Raw genomic sequence first — 26,471 nt, 5'->3', positions numbered from 1 at the left:
AAAGGCACATAAATGCAGACACGACACAGCAACTTCATGCTTGAAACCAGTTAATTTCCTGCTCAGTGTTTTCCTCTGCAGGGTTCTGTGTAACTGAAGCGACAGAAACAAAATGACAGTGTGAGGATGGAAGAGGGTGGGAGAAACAGCTTTACAGATGATGGAACAATATTTGCAAATATGTAGCTTCTCCTTTAACCACTCATTTACGCCATATTTAGTATTTTTGTATATTTGAATAGGGTCTTAGAAGGAGAGACGTTACTGGGTTGGATCAATAAAACTGACTCTGATCATACAAAACACCTGAGTGGGTGCACACCTGCTGTCAACACAATGACCAGTGTTCTGCCGCAGTGTATGAGAACTACTGACCCATTTAAAGGGCTCCTCTGATTTTAAAGGCAGCAGATCAGCAGGAATAAGATAAAAGTCATGTCACAGCATGACTCTGAAAATATTTGCATCCACAATCATTCTGCCTCAACAAAACAGTTTACCTGGAGGAGGCCCTGCTGTGAGCCGTATGCTTTGCCTGGAACTAAGAATTATTTTCATTTTCATTTAATCTGATGATCATGACTTCAATTAATTGGCCGCTTAGTCTATAAAATGTTAGATGGTAGTGAAAAACAGCAATCACAGTTTCCCAGAGCCCCCACCGGAGGCTTTAATTTGGTTGTTTTTCAGACAAACAGTCAAAATTATTAAATAATATAAAGTATTCACTGTACCAAAGAGAGAAAAGCAGAAAATGCTGTTTGGCTTTTCTGCTTGATTAATGCTTTAATTTTGACCATTTTTGACCACTTGAGGGCAGCAAAACAAGTTGTGCAACATTGATTGACAAATTGCCGAATAAACGTGGCAAACAAATGCTGATTTCAACACTAATAACAAACTAAAAAACATAATCATTCATTTGGAGTTGTGTTTGTGGCCACCTGGCAAATCCAAGTCCTCCTCCTTTCGCTCTGTTTTTGGTCTCCACCAGCCCCTGAGGGAAACATGTGGCTGTTTAGCTGCTAAAAGCTCCACTGTGTTCACCAGCTCATTGCTAACCTGTGTACAGCAGGTTTTCAGAGTGTTTATGCTCAACAGCTGCCTGTTGCTGCATCTTTAACTTCACACATGATTCGACCATAAAAATATTCATGACTGTTAATGAGTTCAGGCTGTAAAGACCAGACTGTGATGATTAGTTCAAATTTCTTTCCCATCACTGCTGAAAACCAAGTTTGAAGAACAGATGATCAAAACAATGAGCTGAATGACGCTAAAAAGGTCCACTGAGGCTGACGATCATCATTTGATCCGTTTTTAATATGCAAAAATTGATTAGTGCATAAAGGTGAGGAGCAGGCTGGGAAACTCGGTTTGTGCTTGACGCAGTACCAATTAATTATTAAAAACAGCATCAATATTGATTAAAGGTACATGAGGCTGTTACGCATCTACTGTAAGCAACCATGTTCATTAAACCTTTCACCACAGCTCTGACGGGAAAGTAGAGACATTCCTGAGTAAATCAGGGAGCACACGACAGCTTCTGGAGCCACTGAGGTGACCCCGTCCCAGGCATTATACCGGAATTAGTCGCCCATTAGTGTCACTTAAAATCAAAGGGCAAAAATCGGACAGCAATTTTGAAGCGTCCGATCTCCCCTTTGAAGGTATTTGCTGTGATGTTCATCCTGCCGGCAATCCAGCTGGAGGGATAAACAACCATTCAGCTGGAAAGTCAAATCTAAAATCCATCATCTGTGCAGCCCTCTTCTGTGGTGTCCTTATTTTCTGACTCTGCTGCCTCTTGAGTCGTGTGAACAGACCCAGGAGACCGACATGTGAACTGTCCGTCCTGGGTCTTTCGTTGAGATTCAAGTGATTCAGAAATAACTGTGAGTAAAGTCCTGTTTGGCTGAATGAGGTTTCTCCAGAGACATACAGTTTAGCTGAGGCAGAAACTCTAATTTGAAGCGTAAGCTGTTGATGTGAGTGTTACTAACACAGTTGGGGTACAACGCCGTCCCCTCAGACCCTCCAACGGGTAAAGTGCAAATAAAGAAAAACGTGATTAACAGTAGGAGAGTTGGAGACTGTGCTGAAGCAGCGATGAGAGATTTCACTATGAAGAACAGCGTCAGGAAGAGGGGAGGATACAGTCGGGTGGGAATTACTGGATGATGCAGAGGGATGACACACTGCTCAGAAAAGTCTGACAGGCCTGAAGGAGCGATGAGTGAAACCGACAAAATAAAACTCCTTCCAGCTCAGAAGAGCTGAGAGAACAGATGACGAGGATGCTGTGACAGCTGGAGATGAAGGCTGCAGGATGCTTTGGATCAGCATCAGCTGACTTGATCAAACAGACCAGGTACCACATGTAAATACTCTGATGGTTTCTGTTCTGCTCTTTTCATTTGCTCCGGTGAGCTAATTTTGAAATGTTAAGCTACTGTGGTTATTCATCACTTCCTGCATGTGCTTCACAATAAAAGCATATTTGTGTGAAAGCAGTGTGAAACAGGAAGAGTTGATAATAGCTGTGTTTATTAGAAAAGGTTGGTGGAAATCACAAAATTAGCTCTATGGGTGGCAACGCTGAGCGGTACATCATTTCAGTACAGGTTTCAACAACAATGTGATGCATCACATTACATTTTGTGCACACGTTCATGTTCCCCTCAGGATGAATTGTAATAACTTTGGTGATTCTCTGATGTTTCATCGAGCGCCATCAAAATTTCAGTTTGTCCAGCACTTTCATTTATGGCCAAACATCTGCAAAGCCAACATTCTTCTCTGCCTCACCTGTACTTCCTGTTTAGGGCTTGTTAGCAAGCTAAACTAAGATAGCAAACATTGTACCTGCTAAACATTAGTATGTTAGCATTGTCACTGTGTGCATGATAGCACACTGAAGGAGGAGCTCGTCATGGATGTTTTCTAAACAAGGACCCAGAGCCTGAAAGGTTTCCCCAAAAAGAAGGAAAACTGCAACGTTAGAACAAGATCAGAGAGGCTGAACAGTAATTGACAGCATTTGCCCAAGAAACAAAACACCCAGACTGAGGAAATCACATGCAATCATGCGCTGCATTTATCTAAAACGAGAGTTTCCGTTAGGACGGGGGAGGTGACTTATATTCCCACTAAATGAATTATCTTTGTGTAACAGGAGCACCAAAGCCTAAAATACATGCTCTGCAGTTTTAAGAGGAAGAAAAGCGAGTGCTGTTGAAATGAATAATGATGTTTAATTTCGCAGGAAGCGGAGGCAAGTGGTTTGCTCAGCTTGCACATCAATTACGTACTCTACCTGGGAAGCACAGTGCTGTGAGTCTGCTGTTATTTTTCTGAGTCACTGTCTGATTCAACAAACATCATTTTTTATTTAAATGCTGAGGTCCTCTCCTCGTGCTCTTATCACCAAAAAAAAAAATTATGTTTGGCTAATTTGGCTTCAAAACAGTGTGATTGAATGTGAAGCTAACAGGATGAATATATCTGCCAGCTCTGCTAATGTGAAAGGTAAGTAAAGAACGTTGTGATGGTCAGGTAGAGGTCAGAGTCAGAGAGAGCAGTAACTGAGGCCGACCCGAACCCTCCAGAAAGTAGTCTCAACAGAACCACTACAGTGGAGTCCACAGCTCGTCTGTTTGGGAGCGTAATCAGGACTTCATCCAAACCAAGGAACTGTGCTGGACTGTGTGCAGACTGAGCAGCTTCCACTGGAAAAAGTTCAGCTGCCATATCTGAATACCTCATCCACTATGTCACACTATACATCAATAGCCTTACTAGCAATCAGGCTAAATATGGAGTGTTTGTCTGTCTGCCAATTCTGCCATAACGATGGTGCTGGAGGAAAGATCAATGAGTCACCAAAAGCATCAGGGTTCATCCTATGAACACTAAACTTTAGAGGAATCTGATGAGTAGCTGTTGCGGTATTTTGCCCTGGACCAAAGAATCACCATCTCCATCATCCTGCTGTCACAAGGGGAAGAAGGCTGCATGTGGTCTCACTCTGACTGGGTGAGCTGCAGGTCAACTGATCTGAATTTGGTTGAGTAGTGAGTGTTTTTTAGGCACCTCAGTCATGTAAAACCCTTGTTTCAGCAGCATTTAAATGACTATAATTGAACATGTAGTTGGGCCATACTTCACATTGAGATATAGTCATTTAGTATCTGTTGAAAATATGTTTATATTCATGTAGATGTTAAAAAAAAACGTTCACTTTGGCACCACATTTAGCCACATTTTAACCTGCAAATCAGCAGTTCTGTTCTTACAGTGCATTGAAGTGTACATATACTCATCCTATCAGGAAATAAGAGAGCAGTTACTTAAAATAACACCGTCAGGTCTTAATTTGGGTTTAAAAGCTCAAGAAAACACTTCTCTGTGTCTTCTCATGACTTCCATAATAAATCCACCAGTCCTTAAAGTTATAGGAGTCACAGCTGTCTCTCTCCTCTTCAGATGATAAAGGAATCTGACTGCTCTTAGTTATTGACATCATACACACAAAAACTGAGCATATTCTCAAGAAGCTGCTGGAAACATAGATAAGTGTACAAGACAAAGAGAGAGAAAGAGGAGGGAGGGCGTCGGTCGAATGCAGGAGAACTGAAATAGCTGCCGGGTTGAGTGCATCTGTGTGACGTCAGGGTGCAGCAAAGGAGAAGCCGTGATTATGTAATGATAGATTAATCATCTGGTGGGATATAATCTGAGATTAGCATCAGGCCACGCGAAGAGAGAGAGAGGGGGGGCTGGAGTGCAGAAGAGGAGAGGCTGAAGGAGATGAAGGTTAATGACAGAGAGTGTGTCACAGAGAAACAAGTCAAGAGAGTCTGAGAGGAGGAGGAGAGAAGAGAGGCAGCGGCCGAATGTTTGACTGTTAAACATACGAACACTACAGCTCCCAGAGAGTAGACTGTTGATTACCTCATGCAAAAAAATATCCATTTATTGTGAATATAAAGTAATTATCTTAATTTTCTTCAGCTTGCAAGTTATTATCATATCTAAAGAAGATCCACAGTCTGTAAAATAGGCAATATGTGCTTCTGATCAGATCATTTCACTTGTTTTTGTCCTTAAATATCTTAATAAGAACTTATTATTGAGATAAGAATTATTACTGGTTGTGAGCAAGATTAAAACTGCTTTGTTGAAGTCAGAATTTCTTTGCATCCAGACAAATGTACTTGTTTCTAGTCTGGCTGCACTACTTTTAAGATAACTGAGGGTTACTTGCTTTAAAAATCTTCTTCTCTTATTTTAAGCAAATTTTTCAAAGTCATTATCTTCCTTAAAAATCTTTATCTTATGGCCACAAAACATCATCTTGCGTGAACAAGATCCACATATTTTGCAAATGAAGCTGTAATTCTTGTGTGAATAAGATCTGTGTCTGTTTCTTTTTTGTCTTTTTGCCTTTATTGTGCAGGGCAGATGAAGAGTGACAGGAAAGGGAGACAGAGGGGACGACATCCTACTGATGTTAAGACCAAATCAACGCCCTCGATCTTGTATAAGCGAGCGTCCAGTTATGTTGTGCACAAAATAAAATAAGTCTCATCCTTTGGGACGTGGAGAGCTCTGTGAAAAGCTCTGCAACATTCTGCCTGTGAGACGACTTTAACCTGTGGCCTCTGCAGTGAGCATTGCACTGCTTACACAGAGGCTTCACACTGACTCATGCAAACACACATGCATGACAACATAGCAGCTACGCCACACACACACACACAAAAACATGGAGTTGCAACAGTGCAGAGAGCATTACAGACAGCAAACAGACACATACAGACCCTGACAGAGTGCAACAAAACCACAAACACTGAGGAAGAGGAGCAGAGGTGCACCGATAACGTCAGTCACGTCCGGGTCACTGCGGATTCAGCGTCTAAGAATTCTCTCCAGGAAGTGAAACAGCGCTCAGACCAATTCTTTAACGAGCTTCGTTTGGCACGGGGAAACATTCTGGGTGAAAAATATCTGCAGTGGGGTGATGCCAAACTGAGGGACCACAGCCAGTTAGAGGAAGTTAGCGTCAGAGGTGAGAGGGTGCAACCTTCAAAATAAAAGCGTCTCATATTCCTCAACATTAAAAAGTTTGATTTTGTGCTGCCATCCTTACTGCTTCTTACTGACTGACTGTTTTAACTTTTATTATTACAGTCACGTGAAAACTTTTGAGATGTTGTTTTATGTTGGCTTGATCTCTCTTAAAAAACTTTTTTTTAGTCTGAATCGTATTTATTTAATGATGGTTAGATAAGTGGTGGTAAACACTGTGGAAACCGGATTAAAACATATCTTAGATCAACTGAATCAAACGTTGGATATTAGAGCACTTTATTTATATGTATTTATTCATATTTCATTGTATCAGTGTGTTTTCTCTTTCATTTTCTGTTGATTTTGGCGGCCCCTGTGGACAAGAGCAGTAATGTTTCCACTGCATTGTGTCGTATAGATCTAGAACTGGCTGGTGAGCATTTTATCATTTTCATTATTTTTTATACAATTTTTCTTCTTTAAACAGCTGTTAGCAGGGTGCATAGCGATGAGGTTTTGTAACTGTAAGATAATTAACTGTTATAAGACGACAGCGAAACAAAGTAAACTTAATTGCAGGACCGTTCGGACATCGCGGTTACTGCTAACAGATTCATTGCTCAGCAACAGTAAATTTGTTCAGTTAAAGTTATTCATCATATTACACACATGTCTAGGAGGAAGAGGCTGCTCCAGGATCAGTTCTGAATCCATTCAAATCCTGTAAATGTCTCCATCTGTTGAATGACCGACTGAAGTTTGACTCGTGTTTTCACCTGTGCTTGTCGATGTCCCTGTTAGTTTTTAAAAATGATGCTTTTAACTGGCTGACGTACAACTCACTGCAAAACATCTCCCTCAAAGATATCAAACAAACAGGCTGATCTGAGCATCATGAATCACTTCATCAGATTTCACAGGGAATCAGACTCTGTGACTGCCATTAAGAATTTAAACTACAAAAACTACATAGAAACATCCTCTCACTGATGGTTTGTTTATATAGGTCATATAGAGGCATCAGGGTTAAACTGAGACTGTTTCATAACCAGCTAAAAACTCCCTGTGGTACCTTTTTGTCCGACTTTTCTATGCCTGCCAACATTATTGTTCTGTGAAGTCGTAATGTTTATCATTGCTGTTACTATTGTTGTTGTTGTTGTTGTTTTCAAACTGTTGAACATTAGCTACATTGGGAAAAGTTTACAATTTGGCTAATTTTCTTTTGGCTTTCTAATATAATAACAATAATAATATTTAATGTTTTAATCTATTTTTACAATGATAAGTGCTAACTGTGCACTTATAATATAAAATATAAAATAAGACCCTGGTTCTTCAGTGAGTTTATTTATTCGTCTGGTATAATATAGCTATAAAAAATAGCTCCTCTTTCCACACAGTACTCAATAACATCACATTATCCCAGACAGTCGAGGCCAAAATAAACAGACAAAAGTATCGATGCATCTCTGAGCAGCGACATGAAAGAGTAGCAAAAAGGTGCAGGGCAGGAAATGACGCTGTTCCTTTAAGACCAAAAACAATATCTTTAAAATATTAAAGTGAACGCCGCAGCCCTTGACAAGATCAAATCACTTCTAACGCAGCTGCCTTTCATCGAAATATTTATGGAATAATAAAAGTAGTTACAACACAAAGGGCGTCCGAGCAGCGGAAGGGTTGGCCAAGGACATAAAGAGACCACAAAGCAAATGAGGACGCAGAGAAGAGAGGAGACAAGCTAGCTTACCTTGACGTCAGCCTTCTTGTTGAGGAGACTCTTGGCTGCTGCAGAGAGGCAGAACGACACACCCTCAGATGGGAGAGTACACATGATACACCTTCAGATGACCACAGCTCTCTAGATCTGCTCACACAGACACAGCTGCAGGTGCACGGCGATGCATGCATGCATTGGCTGAAAATTCACCTGCTCATCAAAGCCCCCGACACCTCCAAAACCAACATGCAGACCACAAACAGAGTGACAGTGCTCCTCTCCACATGTCCTCCCTTCTCCACCCTTAAGGGGAGAGGAAAAAAAAACACTGGACAGAATTCACCCCTCCCTCTGAAAAAAACAGAAAAAAGAAACAACCCCTCCCTCTGTCCTTTAAAAAGACATTTAAACGAATAACTACTGACACACACACACACATTAAAAAAAATCCTCCATCCAACTGCCACCTCCTAACCCTGATCCACCGGCCAAAACATTAGATAAGCAGAGGGCACGAGGAAAAAAAAGTCAAACTAATTCTCCATATAATCCGAATACACTCACGCACACACAGAGGAGGATTAGGAGTGAAAGCATGAGGGAAGTGGATGGAGATGCAGGTATGCGATAATGGGTGCGCTGATCTCAAGAGGGGGCTGGATTAGTTGGAATCACTGCAGAGTTCATTGATGGGCAGGAAATGTAAACACTTTAATGTAGCAGGATTAATGATAAAGGAGGAAGAACGAGCACAAAAACCACAAGTCCTGCTGACACTAATCCCTCGTCAGGGTCACACTGAAACTCAGAGAGTGCACAGTTTTGGGTTTTTTTGCACCTTTTTTTGCACCTTTCTTCTTTCACATCTGACCTACGAGCGACACATGACTGCATGCAGTGTGTCTCCTATGATTCCCCCAGAGGACATGCGACAGAGGGGCCCAAACCCATGACAAGCAAAGACATCTGAGCAGTAATACTCTCTGCTCCCAGATGAGCGACAAGGCTGCTTACCTTGGCAAACATTTGAGAAGCATTAGAGGGGGGGGAAAAGATTTAGGAGGAGAGATTAAAACAAGCTGAGGGATGGCGGGAGCGTGTCATGTTGTGACTCCGGGGGATTTCCATTTAATCATGTCCGCCGCAAGTTCAGCGAGAGGAAGGGATGTAAAGTTTTAAGAGGGGAGAGTTCAGGCAGAGAGAGGACGTTAAAATGTGAGCTCACCTTGCTCCACAATGCCAGCGGTGGTTCCGGCCACGGCGCTGACGGAGGCCGGGGCTGTGGTCTGCCGACCCACTGAAACACAGAGAGAGGAGGGCGGAGGAGATGGTGAGGGAGGAGGAAGATACTTAGAGGCTGATGGTGGAGAAGAAGCCACAGCTAAGTAGTGCTGTTCATTAAAGGATCGAAACTTGCAGTCCATCTCTCAGTACTTCCTGACTTCCTGTTTGTGGCTCTCAGCTCCAAGCCGATTGGTTCCTACTGAACCAGTACCATATACTATATTACCATATAATGATTATTAATACTTGAATGTGTTCATTACTTTAATGTCTTAGTGGAGTGGAGTAGAGCTTTAAAGCAGCAGAAAGTGGAAACTTAAGTGCAGTACTTGAGTAGATGTACTTAGTCACTTCCACCACTGCTACTACAGGTGTAAACAGTGCAGCTGTTGGGGACTATTTCGAGCAGCAGATTAATCCACATTTTTTGTTCTTGTGCACTTTTTTCTTGACAAAGAGACTCTTGGTTTGTTTGTATATTCATAGAGGAAGACTAACATCATTTTATCATTTTAAATTGTTTCTCTTGTTAATGTGAAACAGAAAACGTGCAGTCCGTCCAGACGTGAAGCTAAAAACAGACTTTCAAAGACTACAAAACTGGACACAAAACAAAAACACATTTTTAATATTACTGTATTATTGCATTATTGATATATTAATGAGTTCATCACTGTCATGTTCCAGATGGTATACTCCACCACATGTTGGAGTGCTTTCATACTTCTGACTCAAGTACATTTATGTGACAATGCTTGTTGTGACTCATGAAGCTACTGAAGTCGTCTCCTGGTAAGTGCGCTGAAAATAGAGGTAAAATGTAAGTTTTTTTAGTGGAACAACAAGTGTGTCTCAGCCGTGTTCAGCACCGTTTAGTGTCCCCTGGAAACAGTTCCTGTTGTCGTCTGTGCCTCTTGCAGCGTTTCTCTATTTGGTTGTGTTTTCTCACTTTGCGGCATTTTTCTAAACGCTGTGCACGTGTTGTCAAATTGGATGTTTTCTTCAGCTGCAGCGCTTGAGCTCTCAGGGCCACCGTACCATTTTGCATGATGAATACTTCTACTTTTGTACTGTACTGGTGAGTAAGAGTTTGAACGCAGGTTTGTTACTTGTGAGAGAGTATTTTTAAACTGTCGTCTCGCTGCTTTCACTTCACTAGTCTGAGCATTTCTTCTACCCATGGTGCTTCTAGTGAAAGCTCAAAAGATCCTCAACTTTCCAGCAGAGACACACAGTCTGAGAGTAGCCTCTCATGGCTGCTTTGCTCTGACGACTCTGTCCATGCTGCACTGAGCGGGAGAGATGCTTCTAGCAGACAAGATTTGCTTCTGTGTGACGCTGAATATGACGACAGAGAAATGTGCTATGACTTCTGTACTGTGTTTGATTGATCGTTCTGTTCTGTGTGTCATCAAACAAAGAGAAAATCACCAGCATCAAACTGACTTTCAGGCAATCAAGTTATATTGTATGTGTCTACGGCTAAGAAGGCACAAAAATCAAGCAAATATCTCTGCTGTGTTTCCTGCTTACTCTAACACTGCCGCCCATCAACCTGCTGTGTGTTCATGTGTGTGTGTCTATGTGTGAAGAGATGGCAGAAGACAGATGGCATGTCATCCTGTCCTCCTCTCCTCTCCCGCTCAGGGCGCTGACATGTTCCCTCGACTGTCGTCTTTTCAACGAGCGGCACTCACCAGAGAAGTTCCTGGAGACTAGCATGGTGGTCAAAATGGCTCCCTGTGGAGGAGAAGGAAAAGACGAGGGTGAGAGGAGAGAACGAGCCTCTTTACGTTAAGCTGTGCTGCAGCAGCACAAGCTAAAACATGCAGAGAGAAAGAAGAACATTAGAGTGGTGTAAAAAAACATGAAGCGCAGTGAAAGAGCCGTTTTTGAGGAGATTCTTCTCACATCAGATCAGCTTCTTCATACCATCACAGATCATCTGACCAACAGTCCTCCCAATGCTTTAAACCTTTATTCACTCCAGGGATGAGTGAGTGAATATGCAGTCAAACTCTTCACAGCTCACCCTGCAGACCCATCACACTCTGCACACAACCTGTTCCAGCTTCTGTGCTGTGGCTGACGCTCAGAGCTCAAAACCACGAGTCAGACCAGTCATATCGGGTCAATAAGCCTGTAACACTAAAACACGCACTCACCTGCAAATCATATACTCTATAGCTTAAATACACACTATGCTCTAACATGTATGAATCATCCATTACTGATAAATATAAATACTCTATATACTGTATATAAACATGTATTCTTACACTGTGCAAACACATACTTCATGTATATAATCTATCAATCATCATTCATTTATTCCTTTGCACCGTTTGCGTTTGTTTGCAGCATATATATATACAAGTGCATGCATGCATATACTTGTATGTTGTTCATTGTTTCGCATTTAGTTTTTCACCTGCTTGTATGTACACAATAGCTAAATGTTTACGTTAAGTGCAGTATATCTTTTTAACATATGACTAACGGTCATTTCATCCATTTTCCCAACATGACAGCGACTCGCAGACTGCAGGCATGCACATGTCTAATAGGGGGGTTTGTTTACTGCTGTGGTGGTATGAGAAGTGCATGTGCTACATGTATGTATTGTATGTATGTATGTAAGTCTGTATGTACCGTTCTATCTTTGTTCAGCTTTGCATCCTTGCCTTTAGCTGTATGTCTATTTCTATCTTCCCGTTAATCGTGTCCCAGCTTTCTGTCACTCAAAGCATGTGCACTGTCGCATGTTATAAAACAGGCAGCAGAATTCTCTCTCTAATAACGTTAAACGACGAAACTGATGCATCAGTGGATTCACTGTGAGCTGCGGCGGCTCACGACGATCATTAAGTCCATCGGCGAGGCAGCCAGAGAGCAAACAGAAAACACTCCTCTTCCTGATATCATAACCAGTAGGCGACATGAGGGGGGACGCCACCCCTCTGGGGTCGTTCAGTTGAATGTTTTGACTCACTGATCCATTATCCGACTGAGGCTTGTGAAGTTAGAGTCTATGACCTCAACCATGACTCTGAAATATCAGCAGTCTAACTGTGTCATACATGATGCTGAATCCGTAGACTTGCAGTCAGTTTGTGTCTATAATATTCTCCAAACTTTATATTATAAATACTGAATTCTACACCGTTTTGTAGCCTGCTCCCACCGGATCATCCCCGCAGTGAAAATTCATTCTAACAATTATAACTCACTGCTGTTCTCTCCCTCGCTCTCGCTTCAAATAAGCTTTATTGGCACGACTACTGAAGCTAGATTATTACCAAAAGCTAAATTATGTTTTACACAAAAGAGCAAAACAATCACAGCATGACAAGCTTTCTCCCTCTCATGCATGAAGTGTTAAACATCGTACAAGCATTGAGGCTCTCTGTGTGAATGTGCAGTGATGAACATTAATGTAAAGGTCTCGTATGTCTGAATGACAGAAGGGGCTTTAACTGGACAGGAGAGGAGGGAATCTGCGGTCAAAATGAAATCTTACGAAAAAGATTCATGTCCTCAATTTCTCTGATGTTGTTTGCTCGAAGTGAACGCAGATACTGTAGAGGAGCTAACTTTCTCCTTCCTGAATCAGAGATAACTTCAAGCATTTTTCGCACCTTGAGTTTCCTCCTGGCGTTAAACTTCTTCAGGCACTCGACTGTCTCCTGTCTGTGCATCATAGAGGCCACTGTTGAGCGTTGCTGCGGGGAGACAGAGAAAGAGATGCTGAAAATAAAACATTAGAGGAGAAGCTCTGACAGTGACAGGTTTATGTGGGCAGGAGCTGTCGGAGGTACTCGCTTCTGTGGAACGTGTTGATTGTGAGGCTCTTTAGGTGATGAAATTTTTGGCAAAAACCCGAAGCCGAATACATTCGACTTTATGGCGTCCCAACAATCAGCGTGCTTGTGTTTAGAGACTTTGTTTAATGATACAGTGTGTGATAGGACATATGAAACAGAGCCATATGCAGTATACTGCTCTGCAAAGCATATCATTTACTAGAGTGAAAGTACTGTGTATTTAAAATACTTCAGTACAAGTAAAAGTGCATAACTATTATTAGCAAAATGTACTTGAAGTAAATGGTAAATGTATTAGTTTTAATTCAGGAAAAAGGCTGTAAGTGTTACAATATTATTACTGATGCATACATGTGTTTGATGAATTATTAATTATTCTACACATTTTCAGGTTCACCCAGCTGAAAAAATATATTTCAGTTATACTTTTTCACAAATGTACTAAGTACACTTTGTGCTATTTTTGTCGCCTTCAATTATACTTAAGTGTACACAAGTAGTTCTTGAGTACCACTTGAGTTATACTTGATATGTAAACAGTTTTTACACACTGTGTCTCGAATTCCACAAGTGAAAATCAGGATTCATGAGCCTTCAAAACACACTCGCACTTCAATTGTATTGTATCACCAATGTGTTGGAAATATACTTCAAATTAAGTGAAAGTACACTTTAATTAAGCTGCTAATACTGTATTACAAAGGACTTGAAAATAAGCACACTTTATTAGTATTAAAAGTATTTGTAATTAAGTACACTTTGTAAAAGTACACTTAAGTACAATTTATAAATAAAGTACTTTGGAATACTACTTTAACTATTGCAGAATCAGTAAATTTATTTTAATATATTTAAGTAGAACTTAATGACGTCTATTTAAAAGTAGACTTTTTTAAAAGTATCTGTCAAACATACTTAATATATAAATTAATACACAGATAAATAAAGCACACACAGTAAACATAAAGAAGTATGAAATGGAAATTAAAGTAAAGTACAAGTACCTTAACTTTGTACTTAAGTTAGATTTTGAGTAAATAAACGCAGTAATATTCCACCACCGGCAGAAAATAGTATCAGAAGAGTGAAGCTGAGAAAAAAAGCTTGAAGTTTTCATGCTGGCTAATACATTATTCTTATTTTTGTACTTAATAATACCTAATAATCAGGACAGAAGTGAATGTTCAAAAGAAAAAGGAAATTTGTGAGACTAATCAGCTGTAATTTACACTTTTCTCTATAAAGACCGACTGAACTCTCTGTTAAACTGCAACACTAAATGGCACCGTGAGAAATACTACAACATTTATATAATTAATAAATGACTTTGAGTAGTTTTATTGGTGTTTAGTTGCATAAAAAATGAGTCTTTCAGCCGGCACTGATATGCAGACCTGCTGTAAAGACATTTACATCGTTGGCTGCTGCTACAGGAGTCATTTTTCTCTGTGTGATGAGCGGCTGGAAAAACTCGGTTAATGTCAGAAAAAGTTATTTTGCCTGAAAAACCGCCATTCTTTGAACTTTTATACACAGCAAACCATCTCAGATAAGCACTTAAACTGCACATATCAGAGAGTGTAAGCTGGTGATCTGATATTCCTGTTCATGACGAGCACACAGCGCTCATCCCTCACATACTTTGCTCTTTTGCCCTCCTGTGGAACATAGAAGATAATCTGACCCCGTATCTGCAAATATCAGAGATTGCATGTTTGGAAACAGATGGTGCTGATATTTGGCAGCTTTGGACAGATGTTCACAAACTTGCTGTTGGAGGATTTACATGAAATATTGATTCCTGTCTGCAGCAACAGGGTGCTGGATGCAGAGTATGTGGACTTACGCAGACCCATGGGTGCTTCAGAGCCTCCTGGGCAGTGATTCTCTTTGCTGGGTTGATAGTCAGCATCTGGTTGATCAGATTTTTAGCCTCCGGAGTCACTGTGTCCCACTCTGGGGAGGGAAACTAAAGCACACACAAACACACACATTAGAGCAACACAAAGTCTGATTTGAAGTGGGAGAAGTGGCGTGATGAGAGCGACAGCGGCAGGCTCACATCGTACGCTCCGGCTTTGATCTGCTGGTAGAGTTTGTGCTGGTCCTCGTCCCAGAACGGAGGGTATCCAACCAGAAGGATGTAGAGGATCACACCTACACACAAAAACACAACCTTTGTCTGAGTGACAAGAAGGAGAGAGAGGAGGCGGCGGTGAAAACCATGCAGAGAGCTTACCGCATGCCCAGATGTCTACAGGTTTACCATATGCCTCCTTCCTCAGCACCTCTGGGGACAAGTAGCCGGGGGTCCCTGCAAAGCCTGCACACACACACACACATACACACACACACACACACAAACATCAGGGTCCAGTTACAGGTGTAGGAGACTGTCCTCTCTAGGAGAACGACAGCATCAGTCAATTCAGCAAACCTCAAAACAACATGTCTACGTTCATGCAATCATTCATAGTAACAAAACATCTGACTTTAACACACGAGACTGCTGTTCATTTTCTGTTTAGAACTGACAGCATCACCACGATCGCTCCCACACCTTAATCACATGTTCATTATTGCAACCATGACGGTGAAATTTCATCATTCTAACCTAACCGAGTCGTTTTGTGCCTGAATATATGGAGTGAGTTTAACTCTTAGAACCACTGCACTGCATGAAAACGTAGCTGAATGTCAAGCTGAGCTTTCAGTTTGCTACAGCCTCTTTTTAATAGATCATGCTGGCTCTGGCTCAAAATAAGTATAAGAAAGTCGTTTCGTGCACTTGGCTCAATCAGGGCTCTAAGATCCAGCATCCTCATCAGCTTCCTGAATAGACGAAGAATAAACACACCAGAATTGACAAAAGAGAAGATGCAGAAACTGAAAACAAACAGATCAAGATGAGGGGCCATTCAGTCAGATGAGATATGAATCTAATATTAGAGGAAGAGGAGGCAAAAAAAGTCTCTTCGTTTGTTAGACTCCAGGGAACGAAGTGACACTATGGATGAACAGTCCTGTGGAAGCCTTTTCACTTTTCCCCATCAAAATGCTTTGCAGCTTCAGTGTGACGGCTCTACTGCACATCAGAGCTGTCAGGAAACAGAGCCCTTCATGATCAGGAGGAGGAGGAGGAGGATGACAACGGACTGGCAGATGGTTTTGTAATAAGAAAACACTGGACTCCATAAGACTCATGCTCATATATGGGTAGCGGGTACTTGTTAACCTACGATTAATCAGAAGTGCAACTTTAATTAGGATCTCAGTGGAAACACACTGATGCTGGTAAGATTCCTAAGGTCAGTGTCCAGGAGTCAGATTTAGACCTGGTCACATACAGGACAATAACTGCTGGTTTCGCCTACAACTTCTGGTTTGATAATGAGGTATATGACCAGAGGTGGTAATGTTTGAGGGGCTATTAGGACGTAAATCTCCTATAGAGGTAGCTATAGATTGTCCAAAAGAGAACATTCCTCAGTGGGACAATGCACAGAGCATGATCTCGTCTTTGAGATAAGAAAGATATGGGTGGAGTTAGACAAACCGTCATGCTATATATTGTGTTGTCTGTACGTTAAGGGCAGAGTTTTCTGATTGGACCCTGAAGCTCTCTCGGATGGCCGGCATCTGATCTGATACTGCTTGTTAATAAAGTTTTCTTTAACTCAAGATGTATCAGTGGAGTCCTTTCTACACCATCATCATACCACTGCTCAGCAGGACCTGGCTGATTAATGTCAATAGAAAGCAAACTCTTTGTAAATCTGTCCAAGACTTCGTCCCTCACAACAAACTGAAAATTACATTTTTGCTAAGAAATCAGTATATTTATAAAGTGTGTTTGCTTTGACTTATGTGACATAAATTGTGATGACCTTCTCATTTTTCTGCAGGAACTGTTCTCAACATCGGTGTTATCTTCAGCATTGATCCCCAACCCGTGGGCAGCCGTGGGTCATTTGGTACTGGGCCGCACAGAAAGAAAAAATAATTTCCATTGTTTTGTTGTGGAGGTGCCTGACAGTGCCAGTCTGCAGCCAGGTCCTCTTGACATGATTAAAAAGTGGATTTACGTTCATTATTATTGTTATTATTATTATTATAGAGAAAATACCACAGTTTTTCATGCCGATCTTATCATTTTATTTTGTTTTTATCTACTACACCTTTAGACTGGGCCATGAAAATATTGTCAGACATTAAACTGGGCCATGGTACAGAAAAGGTTGGGGACCACTGATCTACAGGGTGTCAATGTTTGGTGCTGACTGATGATGTATGTGCTGGAATTTGATTCATGCAGTATCATATCACTTCATTTCCACACATAAAGTTAACCAGCTCGGGACCGACTGTTAGCCGTTGCTTTGTATCGTCTGTAATTTGGGCGCTCCTTAGGTTTATCCGTGACTTTGTGTTGTGGTTCGAAACGGCCAGCGGGAATCTGTGCTAACGTTAGCGGGTTAGGCTAACTGACTTCCACATTCCAGCAAGATGGGTCTTCTCGAATGTTGAACGGTGTTGACGGACAGATATCTTAAATTGCTAACGGTTGCTAGCCAACAATGAGCGCGTATTGAAAAAGGGAACAAACAAGAGATGCAGAGCTATGACAGACTCCAGTCAGTAGCACGACACAGGAGCAACACTTGTATCTACAGGGATCATAAACTGGTGAGGATGCTAACATTTTGCCTGGGACTTGTAGCTTTAGCATTTAGCACAATGTCATTATGTAGTTCGCCATATTTAAGACCCATTTAGAAGACTTTTGTTTTGAGCCAGCTGGAAACGTCAAAAGTCGTCCAGAGAAGGAGTTTTCATCCAACTCATGGAGCTAACATTAGCTAAATTAGTGAGCTAGCTAGCTAAATCTGTCAGCGGCAATGAAGAATGGAGAGAAAGCTTGACAGAATGGGAACTTTACCTAAAAGATGGCAATGTGATTGGTTCTACACATGGTGGATACGTATTTCCATTTCCTGTCACAATGGCGGGATATTTAATCGTGAAATGTGTGTGTTGCGTGTGTGTAACATACCAAACCAAGCCTGCTGGTCTCCTTGAACCTCAATAGCGAGTCCAAAGTCGGCCAGCTTCACTGCCGCGTTCTTACACTTGCTGGCGAGCAGCAGGTTTTCTGGCTGCGTGTACACACACAAACACCAACACAGTCATGTCAGTTAAAACTCAACACGTCTCATAGCCCCGTCAGATTCTGCTCTCAGGTAAAATCCTCAGTGTGCCGGATAAAAAGCAACAAGCTAAAGAAGCTTCCTGTTTTTCTTCTCTTTTTGTTAGGCGGAAACTTTTTCAGGGCTAGACTGCGGCACATTTGTAAAATGAACAAAAATGTCTTAAGACTCACATTTGAAGCTTGGCTTCTTGGCAACAATAAACTGCATGCTATTAACAGTTAGATTGTTTATTCAGTGAAATGAATGAATGTCTCTTTGGAGTCATTTTAGATGTTTTTGTCGATTTGACATCGTTTTCAATGTCTTTACAGTTGTTTTTTGTCTCATTGTGGTCCTTTTTTTGTCTCTTGTTACCTGTCCATTTACTAATCCATCCATGATGCAAATAAGCAAACCTTCTTATCACTTTCTATACAGGATGGCACTAAGACAGACCAATCAGATTTCAGAGGGGCATGTGCCATCTTTGGCCACACCTCTGAAAAAGTCACCTTCCTGACTTTTAGTTTTCTTAAGTTTAAAAAGAAAACCGAAATGACAGCGTGACAGACCACTGAGATGGAACCAGTTAAACCCAGATCAGAGGACTAAGAATAGCTACGACAGAGCACACACACTCCCAGCAACACTCATACATATTCTATTACATACACACATAAATGCACACACGCTCGGAGGCTGAGACAGACAGATGGGACTTAAAAAAACATGTCTAAGCCTTTTCTGCCATTTGTTTACTTGAGGAAGACCAAACACAGCTTGTCTTTTTGCAACAGCCGTGTCTTTCCTGCTCAGACACTGATGTAACAGCAATCTGACAAACATCTACAGCCCACAACACGCAGGAGCAACAGCGGCGTGTTGTATAACCACTTAATGCTGACAGTGATTGATTTGTGCCATCAACCAATAATCATTCCACCAACGTGGCACAGAAACAGCTGTAGGTTGTGCTCCAGCTGCAGGAGAGTCATCATGTCACCCTCTGCTGGCCGATTTAAAAACTCATTAGAGGAGGCCTGACTTATGAGCAGCAGGTGGGACCTGCTTAAAGGGACAGACCTCTGCAATAAAATTATATAACATGAATAAATAATCAACGGCACCTCACAGCTCCCAATACTGAGATATATCCTGAATCAATGAGTTAATGATATACTGAGGGAAAAGCTCACTTGTTCCTGTTTGTCAGGTTTTCTGACACTTTGGGGCGAAATGTCAATGTAAGTCCAGGAAGAAGAGACTGTTTTACATTTTGTCATTTTGGGAAATACACTTAATTTAATTTATTACCAAGAGTTAGATGAGAAGATTAATACCACTTTGTTGTCTGTGTGATAAATATGAAGCTACAGCCAGCAGGTGATTAGCTTAGCTTAGCATGAGAACTAGCAATAAGGTGAGCTAGCTTGGCTTTGTGCAAAATGGAAAAAATCAGCCTAATATCACCTCTGTTTCATGACCAATTACCTGCAAAACTAATGACACGCCCATCGGCTTGTACTTTGTGTTTACTGCTAATTAACAAACATTAGCATGCCAACATGTTATACTAAGATGGTGACTATATTAAACATTTTTCCTGCTCAACATCAGCATGTTAGCATTGTTATTGTGTGCACATTGACATGCTGATGTGAGCATTTAGCTCAATTACAGCCTCAACAGAGCCGCTACCATGGCTGTAGACTCCTGTTTACTGCAGTGAATGTATCATTGTTGCTAAATCAGGGTTTAGCTCGGATTTCTATAACTTAATTTCTCAGTTTTCAGTGAGGTAGGTTGTTGCTCATAAATCATTTAATATTTTGTTTTGGCTGCAAATAACATTTATGTCAATTATTGATTAATTTGTGGATTATTTTCTTGATTAATCAAACAGAAAATCAAAGATTTGTGCACGGTGACATCTTCTAATGTTTTGTTTCGTCCAACCAATGATCCAGACACCAAAGATACTCGATTTCTGATATAACACAGAAAAAAGCAGAAAAGCCTCACATTGGTGAAGCTAGAGCCAGTGACTGTTTAGCATTTTTGCTTCAAGAAATAACAATTAATCTATTGTGGAAAAAGTTGCTGATTTATTTTCGTTCCATCCAGTAATTCATTAATCAACTAATTGTTGCAGCTCTAATCTTCTCCATTCTCAAAAGGTTGCTAACTTGTAAAACCATTAGAATAATAAATATAACATTTAGTTTCATTGCTAACAAACATTCTTTTAAAAAATGAATTGAAAAATGAGCAGAAATCTTGTCAAATATAAATGATCCTGCCAGGTGCGAGTTGACATTTTGCCTCCGAGTTATCAAGGTCAGGTCTAAGTCTGAAGACTCAGAGACTGGGAGACAAGAAAAACAGCAAATTCAAGGTAATCTTGCTCATTTCTTTTCCTTCCTACATCATAAAGATAACGAATGGGGAGATTTATTTAACGGTGCAATAAAAGAAAGACATGATATATACAGCTTGATGTCCTTTTTTAGCGTCTCCTTTCTAAAACTCATGTAGAGAAGAAGCCTAAATGACTGGAGATGACAGTCCGAGACAAACTGAGGATGAAATATCGATCCTCAGGATATTGGTTTCAAACTCTTCTTGTCTTTCAGAATAGTTCACACTGGCCTGAATCTTTTAGCCTCGTTTCATGAACAACTAATGAGAAAACAACAACAACATCTCAGCATCATTTTCTTTTGTAGTAACTTAATAAACCTCCATGAGGGAAATCATCACACCACAAGCTCACAACCTTTCCCATCTGGCCTCCTCTGTGTGGGCAACCTTTAATACACTTCTATAGGGTAAAGTAATTGTGGCGTTCCCCAAAGAGTCCCGCTGTAATAATATCAGGTGAGCGGAGGCCAGTATGGAGAAGGACCATGTTTTATAAAACGTAAACACATAATTTGAACACAGACGGGAAAAAAAAGAATCAGAACGTTGTTTTGCATCTTAAAAATGGTTCATATTTTTGGTACCACTTCATTTTAACCACCAGTTTATAATCAGTTAACAAATGGCTGAGTGCCATAATACACGGTAATGCAGCTGTAAGCAGATATAAGAGCAGTGCTTGTGAATGTATTCGTTAACTACTCCTCTAACTGCTGTATAAACAGTTAATGAACACTGTAGTTGCAATCACATATGTCTTCATCAGTTTTAATCACATTTATTAACAGTTTCAAACCTGCTTTTGAGTGATTTAGACTTGCCATAATCAACATATAAATATCTTATAAAAAAATTAACTTACCTACAAACGATTTGTACATTTCATTAGGTTTACAATGACTTAATGAATTCTTTATTGTTTTTATTCATAATATCATGATGACATTTTTTTTAGATACCACTACTTGTAACATAATTATACTGTTACACTTTTTATTGTGTTGGTATTTTTTGTTATTCACAGGAACATATCTGTGTTAATAAGTTAATAAACCCTTAATAACACACTGTAAAATCATTATAATAAAAAACACCTTTACATCATTATTATAAACAATTTTAGATATAGATATAGATATATCTATATAGATATCTATATCTATTCAAAGCAGGTTTGAGTTCTTCATAAAGATTTTAAAAGTACTGCAACAGGTGTGTTTATAACGGTATTATACAGTTATTATCATGAGTTAACTGTTTATCTACCAGTTATATATACTTCGAAAGTATAAATATTGACACTTTAAAATGTACTTATGTCTGTTTACAGCTAGATTATATGACATTATATTGCACTGTAAACTATTTATTAACTGTTTATATACTGCATATAGTTGCTACGGGGGGAGTGGTAATAGTTTTTAGGCAATGGGTGCAAAGGTGAGAACTTCAACCACTGCAGGTGAGTGAAAACAAGACCAGCTGCTGTCAAGTTGCTCTTTCACTTGAAAGTTCAATTAAAATTCTTGGAACACATCACTCTAATAAAATGCATATAGATAGTAGCTACAATCCGATGCATGCACAGACATTAGTTTAATGAAACACAACAAGGCAAACAGTCACGCATGCACTGACAGGTCAGGCCCACAGACATGCACAGACATGCTAGCTTTAAATATGTCTTACTGCACTTACCAGCCTTCAGTATCTGGTACAACAGTCAGATGCAGACAAACACAACTTTAAATCCATCCCAACACACACACACACATACTGACACAGACACATACACAGACACACACCCCTGCAGGTGACTCACCTTGAGGTCTCTGTGTACCACCCCCATCTGATGGCAGTGGAGCACGGCCTCCAGGATCTGCTGGATACAATGACTGCACGCAAACAGCAGGGGGAGCAGGTTAGTCTGAGCACATTCAGCCCCCAACTGTCACATCCATGCAGAGGCAGCAACGTCTCAATACAGGCCACACAAACACACACAAACAAACACACACGCACACACACACACACACACACACACACAATTACGCCATCACTGCACTCACACATACATGGGTTCAATATAGGAATGATGTTGCACTGCACACATACACCACGTTCACACACACACACACAAAAAGTGTGAAGAGTGAACCTGTCTGTGAACTACGGAGGGTGAAGGTGCGCAGTTTGCTATTTTCTGTTTTAAAGAAAGGGCCAAACATTAGTCAGGCAGTGTGGGAGTGAGCTGCAGCTCTATGTGGGAGGCACTGTGTCTAACCTGCACATTCTCCTGTGTAATTTATTCAGAAACGGCAGTAACACCGCCTCTGACGAAACATTTTAGCAGGTTTCCAAGTGTCTGAAGTAGACTCTGCTCTGCTGTTACTCCACTGAACTCCACTCTCTTTCACTTTCTCTCTCTTTCATGCTTACTCACTCACTCACACTCTCTCGCTCTCTCCCAGAGCATGGTGCTCGGTCTGCTAGGACCCACAGGAAATCACAATTCTAGTTCAGACCGTCTAAAATAGTGCAACAAGAGTCCCAAAAGCAAAACCTGAAGACAGGCAGACACGCAAAAAGAGGCAGACTGACAGACAGCAGGCACAGGCAAGTCGCTTTAAATCACAGGCAGAAATTAAAGAAATAGCAATAAAACACAAGCATGTAAAGAGAAACCCTTGTACAGAGGGTGCAGGGCAATGAGACACACACACACCTTGAGGTCCCTGTGCACTATGTCATGTTGGTGGGTGTAAGACACACTGTCTAGAATCTGATGGATACAGTGACTGTGGAGACAAAACAACAGGGTGAGGAGAAGATAAAGGAGGGAACACAGAAAGGAAACGAATCATATAGACGGTAATACAGAGAAGAACAGGGAGTAGGGGAGCATCTGACAGGAGGCGTTTGTTTTTAGGAACAGGTACGTGAGAAAGATTGTGTAGTCAGTCCACCAAAATGACAAAAAAACATATTTCCTGACAACAAACTTGTTATGCAGATAGTTTAGATTGTATTTTTCCAGCATTTGAGATATCTGTCTCTGAGATTTCTGCCAGCACCCAAATACACTGGAGGTGCATGGATTTTCACTTCACAGCATTAAAAGATTAAACATGGCTAAATGTCTCACTGAACACTCACTGTTTTTCATATAAGCCAGCAGAGTCATCGCAGGTTGACTCGTACACGTCACGACCACTTCCCTCTTACAGAAAGCCAGCAGTACAACTGGACTCACCCCCTGGATCTTCACATTCCTACTACTACTACTACTTCAATTCAATTCGATTCCCCCATGATCAAGCACTTGGCGACAGCACTTCTGTCTGTGTGTGCCATCGATTGTTGTACATCAAGCGACACAATGCTACATGACAGCGCCGATAAAGAGTCTGCAGCCATGTGTGCACCTTTGTGAAGCTGTGCATAGACTTGCTTTGAGCTAAACATCAGCATGCTACCAGTGACGATGTTATAAGTGTACCATGTCTGCAATCTTAGTGTAGCATGTTAGCATGTTAGCTTTTTCTAATTAGCACTAAACACAAAGCAGAGCAGAGGCTGATGGGAATGTCATTAGTTTTGCAGGTATTTAGTAATAAACCATCAGAGTTATTATCCTGAGCAGAACAAGAATGTCTGAACCAAATTTCATGGCAATCCATCCAATAGTTGTTGAAATGTTTCTCAGGGAATCAACAAGTCATTAGGATAAATCATCTCAGTACAATGACTGTATCAAACACAGGGGCCAATCCAGCAAGTAGATGTCAAGCTACAGTATCTCACAGAATATGTGACGAATCTGACCTGCTGGGGGAACTAGAGAAAAAAATCTAAGGATTAGCAAAGTAAGAAGGATTCATCTTCTGTGGACCATGAAGGTCTGTAGAAATTTTAACAGCAATCCATCAGATGCTTGTTGAGACATTTCAGTCTGGACCAAAGTGGTGGACCAGTTCTGTGAGGCCCACAAACAAAATCCCATTCTCCTACACTGTACTGAGTCTGAAGTAGATAGACAGTATAAGGAACAGATATCTCAAAATGTGACACCAAAATTGTCCTCATGGCTGGATGACACTGGTGGTTAAGCGAGAAATATGTTTTTGTTGGTTTTTGGGTGAACCTACCCTGTAACAGGGTGGAGAAAGAAGGGAGGGATGGAGCGGTTCTGTGTGCAGATGGTGTATGGAGAGAAAACTGTCAGTGAGATACTGTTGGACAGTAATCAAGCCATGCTAATCACACACCCACACACAAACACATAGAGTGACACACACACAGACACACAATTTCTGCAAACAACAGGAAGAATGAAGGCAGATGAGAGGGCAGAAAAGAAAAAAATAGGGAGAGTAAATCTAAAGAATAGGAAGGAAAAAAATGGTCACTCTGAGGTAATTATCAGGGCTCTTATATGCCATCATATGGCTGCATATGTTCCCTACATTTAAACTGGAAATTCAGTATGGAAGCACTGGTGTGAATACAGGCAGTCCTGGTTGACTAATTAATACCTAATTAATGCCGAAGTAGCATTTATAGCCTATTAATTGATAACAGGCTAGTTCACGTAAGTGTTAATCCTGAAAATCACCCATGTTGGTGGATTTCGTTAAACTTTATCACGTAATCAGGTTTTGAGTTTGCAATGCATTAGCATCGGTAAAGTGACAAATATAAGATGTCTCATAATAAATAGATCGCTGTAAGCAAGATACTCTTCAATGACCTTGAAAATAGTATATATTTTGCATTGTTGGTATTTAAAGCAATGACAACATTAAGAGAAGAGCCATGGTATGCAAAATGGTATCATTCGCATAAAAATGTATATACCATGTGGAATGGAAGAAATGATAATGTTTCTGTTAATAATGAAAAGAAGAGGACCAAGAATAGACCCTTGTTGGACACCAACACGGTACCACATGAAACTACTGCTTGAGTTCTACCACTATCTCACAGTTCAACGTACTGCAGTCGTAAAAAGGATAATTATGATATGATGGTGAGAAGAAATGTCTGCTTTAGTGTAAGACAGCTCACGCTTACACTGTGTTTAAAGCTGGTTTCATGAATGATGCAAAAGTTTGTTTTATGATTTGTTGTGTTTTGAAGTTTTTATTACATCAAATTTTAAAAATGACTATACATCACATGACATATATCCATATATCAGCTATAACAGAAACTTGTTTGCTGAATTAAAATTTGACGGTTGATGCACATTTTCTACTATAACTGTACATAATGATACAAAGTGTGCATTTTGTATCGTGCAGCTAATTGCAGCTAGCGGTAGCATTTTTCCCAGGAATTGCAGTAGCTATGTTGTCCTTCATAGTAAACTATAACTGCACACCTCAATTCTGCATTTGCAATATGGATATGGTATTTTTCAAATATGACAATCTTAAGGAATTAAACCCTGAATACTAGTGCTAGTGCCAACATCTAATATACTAAATGTCATACTTTCATTAATCATTATGTACTGGACTTTTTCTTCTGCAGTAAATTATAATGTGAGTAATTGAAACAGATAAAAGCACTGAAAAAAACACAACACCGTTCATTTTGTTTGCAATAAGTGAATGTGTAAACTAAGACCTTGTTTAACTTCATGATGTAATTTTATGATTTTGTATTAGTTGCATTAGATTTTGCGTTCACTAATCACAGTGTGTAGACTCACAAAACAAAATCTGCCTCCTCTTGAAGTCTGGCGGTTACCGTGTGTCCTTACCAACCAGTAAATAACCTTTGCTCCGATGTCTTTTTGATGAAAGAATCAGAGTCATAAAGAAGACAGAGATGGGACGAGGAGTGAGAGATAAAGATATTTAGAAGGATCAAACACATCTGGAGGAAAAATCAGCTTTAACTCCATCTCTAATTCTATCTCTTTCTCTCCTCCTTTTAATGTTTCAGTCC

General features: G+C 40.5%; 1 protein-coding gene across 1 annotated transcript in view; it reads right to left on the bottom strand.

Moving 5' to 3' along the window:
• The window catches only part of LOC121623068 (calcium/calmodulin-dependent protein kinase type II subunit beta), a 45,826-nt gene that overhangs the window by 11,188 nt on the left and 8,167 nt on the right, over positions 1–26,471 (bottom strand). Inside the window, exons 6-14 of the mRNA XM_041960206.1 lie at positions 22,339–22,411; positions 17,960–18,062; positions 15,146–15,229; positions 14,969–15,063; positions 14,753–14,875; positions 12,721–12,804; positions 10,780–10,822; positions 9,024–9,095; positions 7,829–7,866 (exon numbers count right to left, since the gene is read on the bottom strand). Coding sequence (XP_041816140.1) covers positions 7,829–7,866; positions 9,024–9,095; positions 10,780–10,822; positions 12,721–12,804; positions 14,753–14,875; positions 14,969–15,063; positions 15,146–15,229; positions 17,960–18,062; positions 22,339–22,411 — 715 coding nt within the window. The remainder of the gene's footprint in view (positions 1–7,828; positions 7,867–9,023; positions 9,096–10,779; positions 10,823–12,720; positions 12,805–14,752; positions 14,876–14,968; positions 15,064–15,145; positions 15,230–17,959; positions 18,063–22,338; positions 22,412–26,471) is intronic.

The sequence above is a fragment of the Chelmon rostratus genome, chromosome 19, assembly GCF_017976325.1.
Source record: "Chelmon rostratus isolate fCheRos1 chromosome 19, fCheRos1.pri, whole genome shotgun sequence".
NCBI lineage: Eukaryota > Metazoa > Chordata > Actinopteri > Chaetodontiformes > Chaetodontidae > Chelmon > Chelmon rostratus.
Note: the sequence above shows the minus strand (reverse complement) of the source record. Positions and strands in the feature narration are given on the sequence as shown.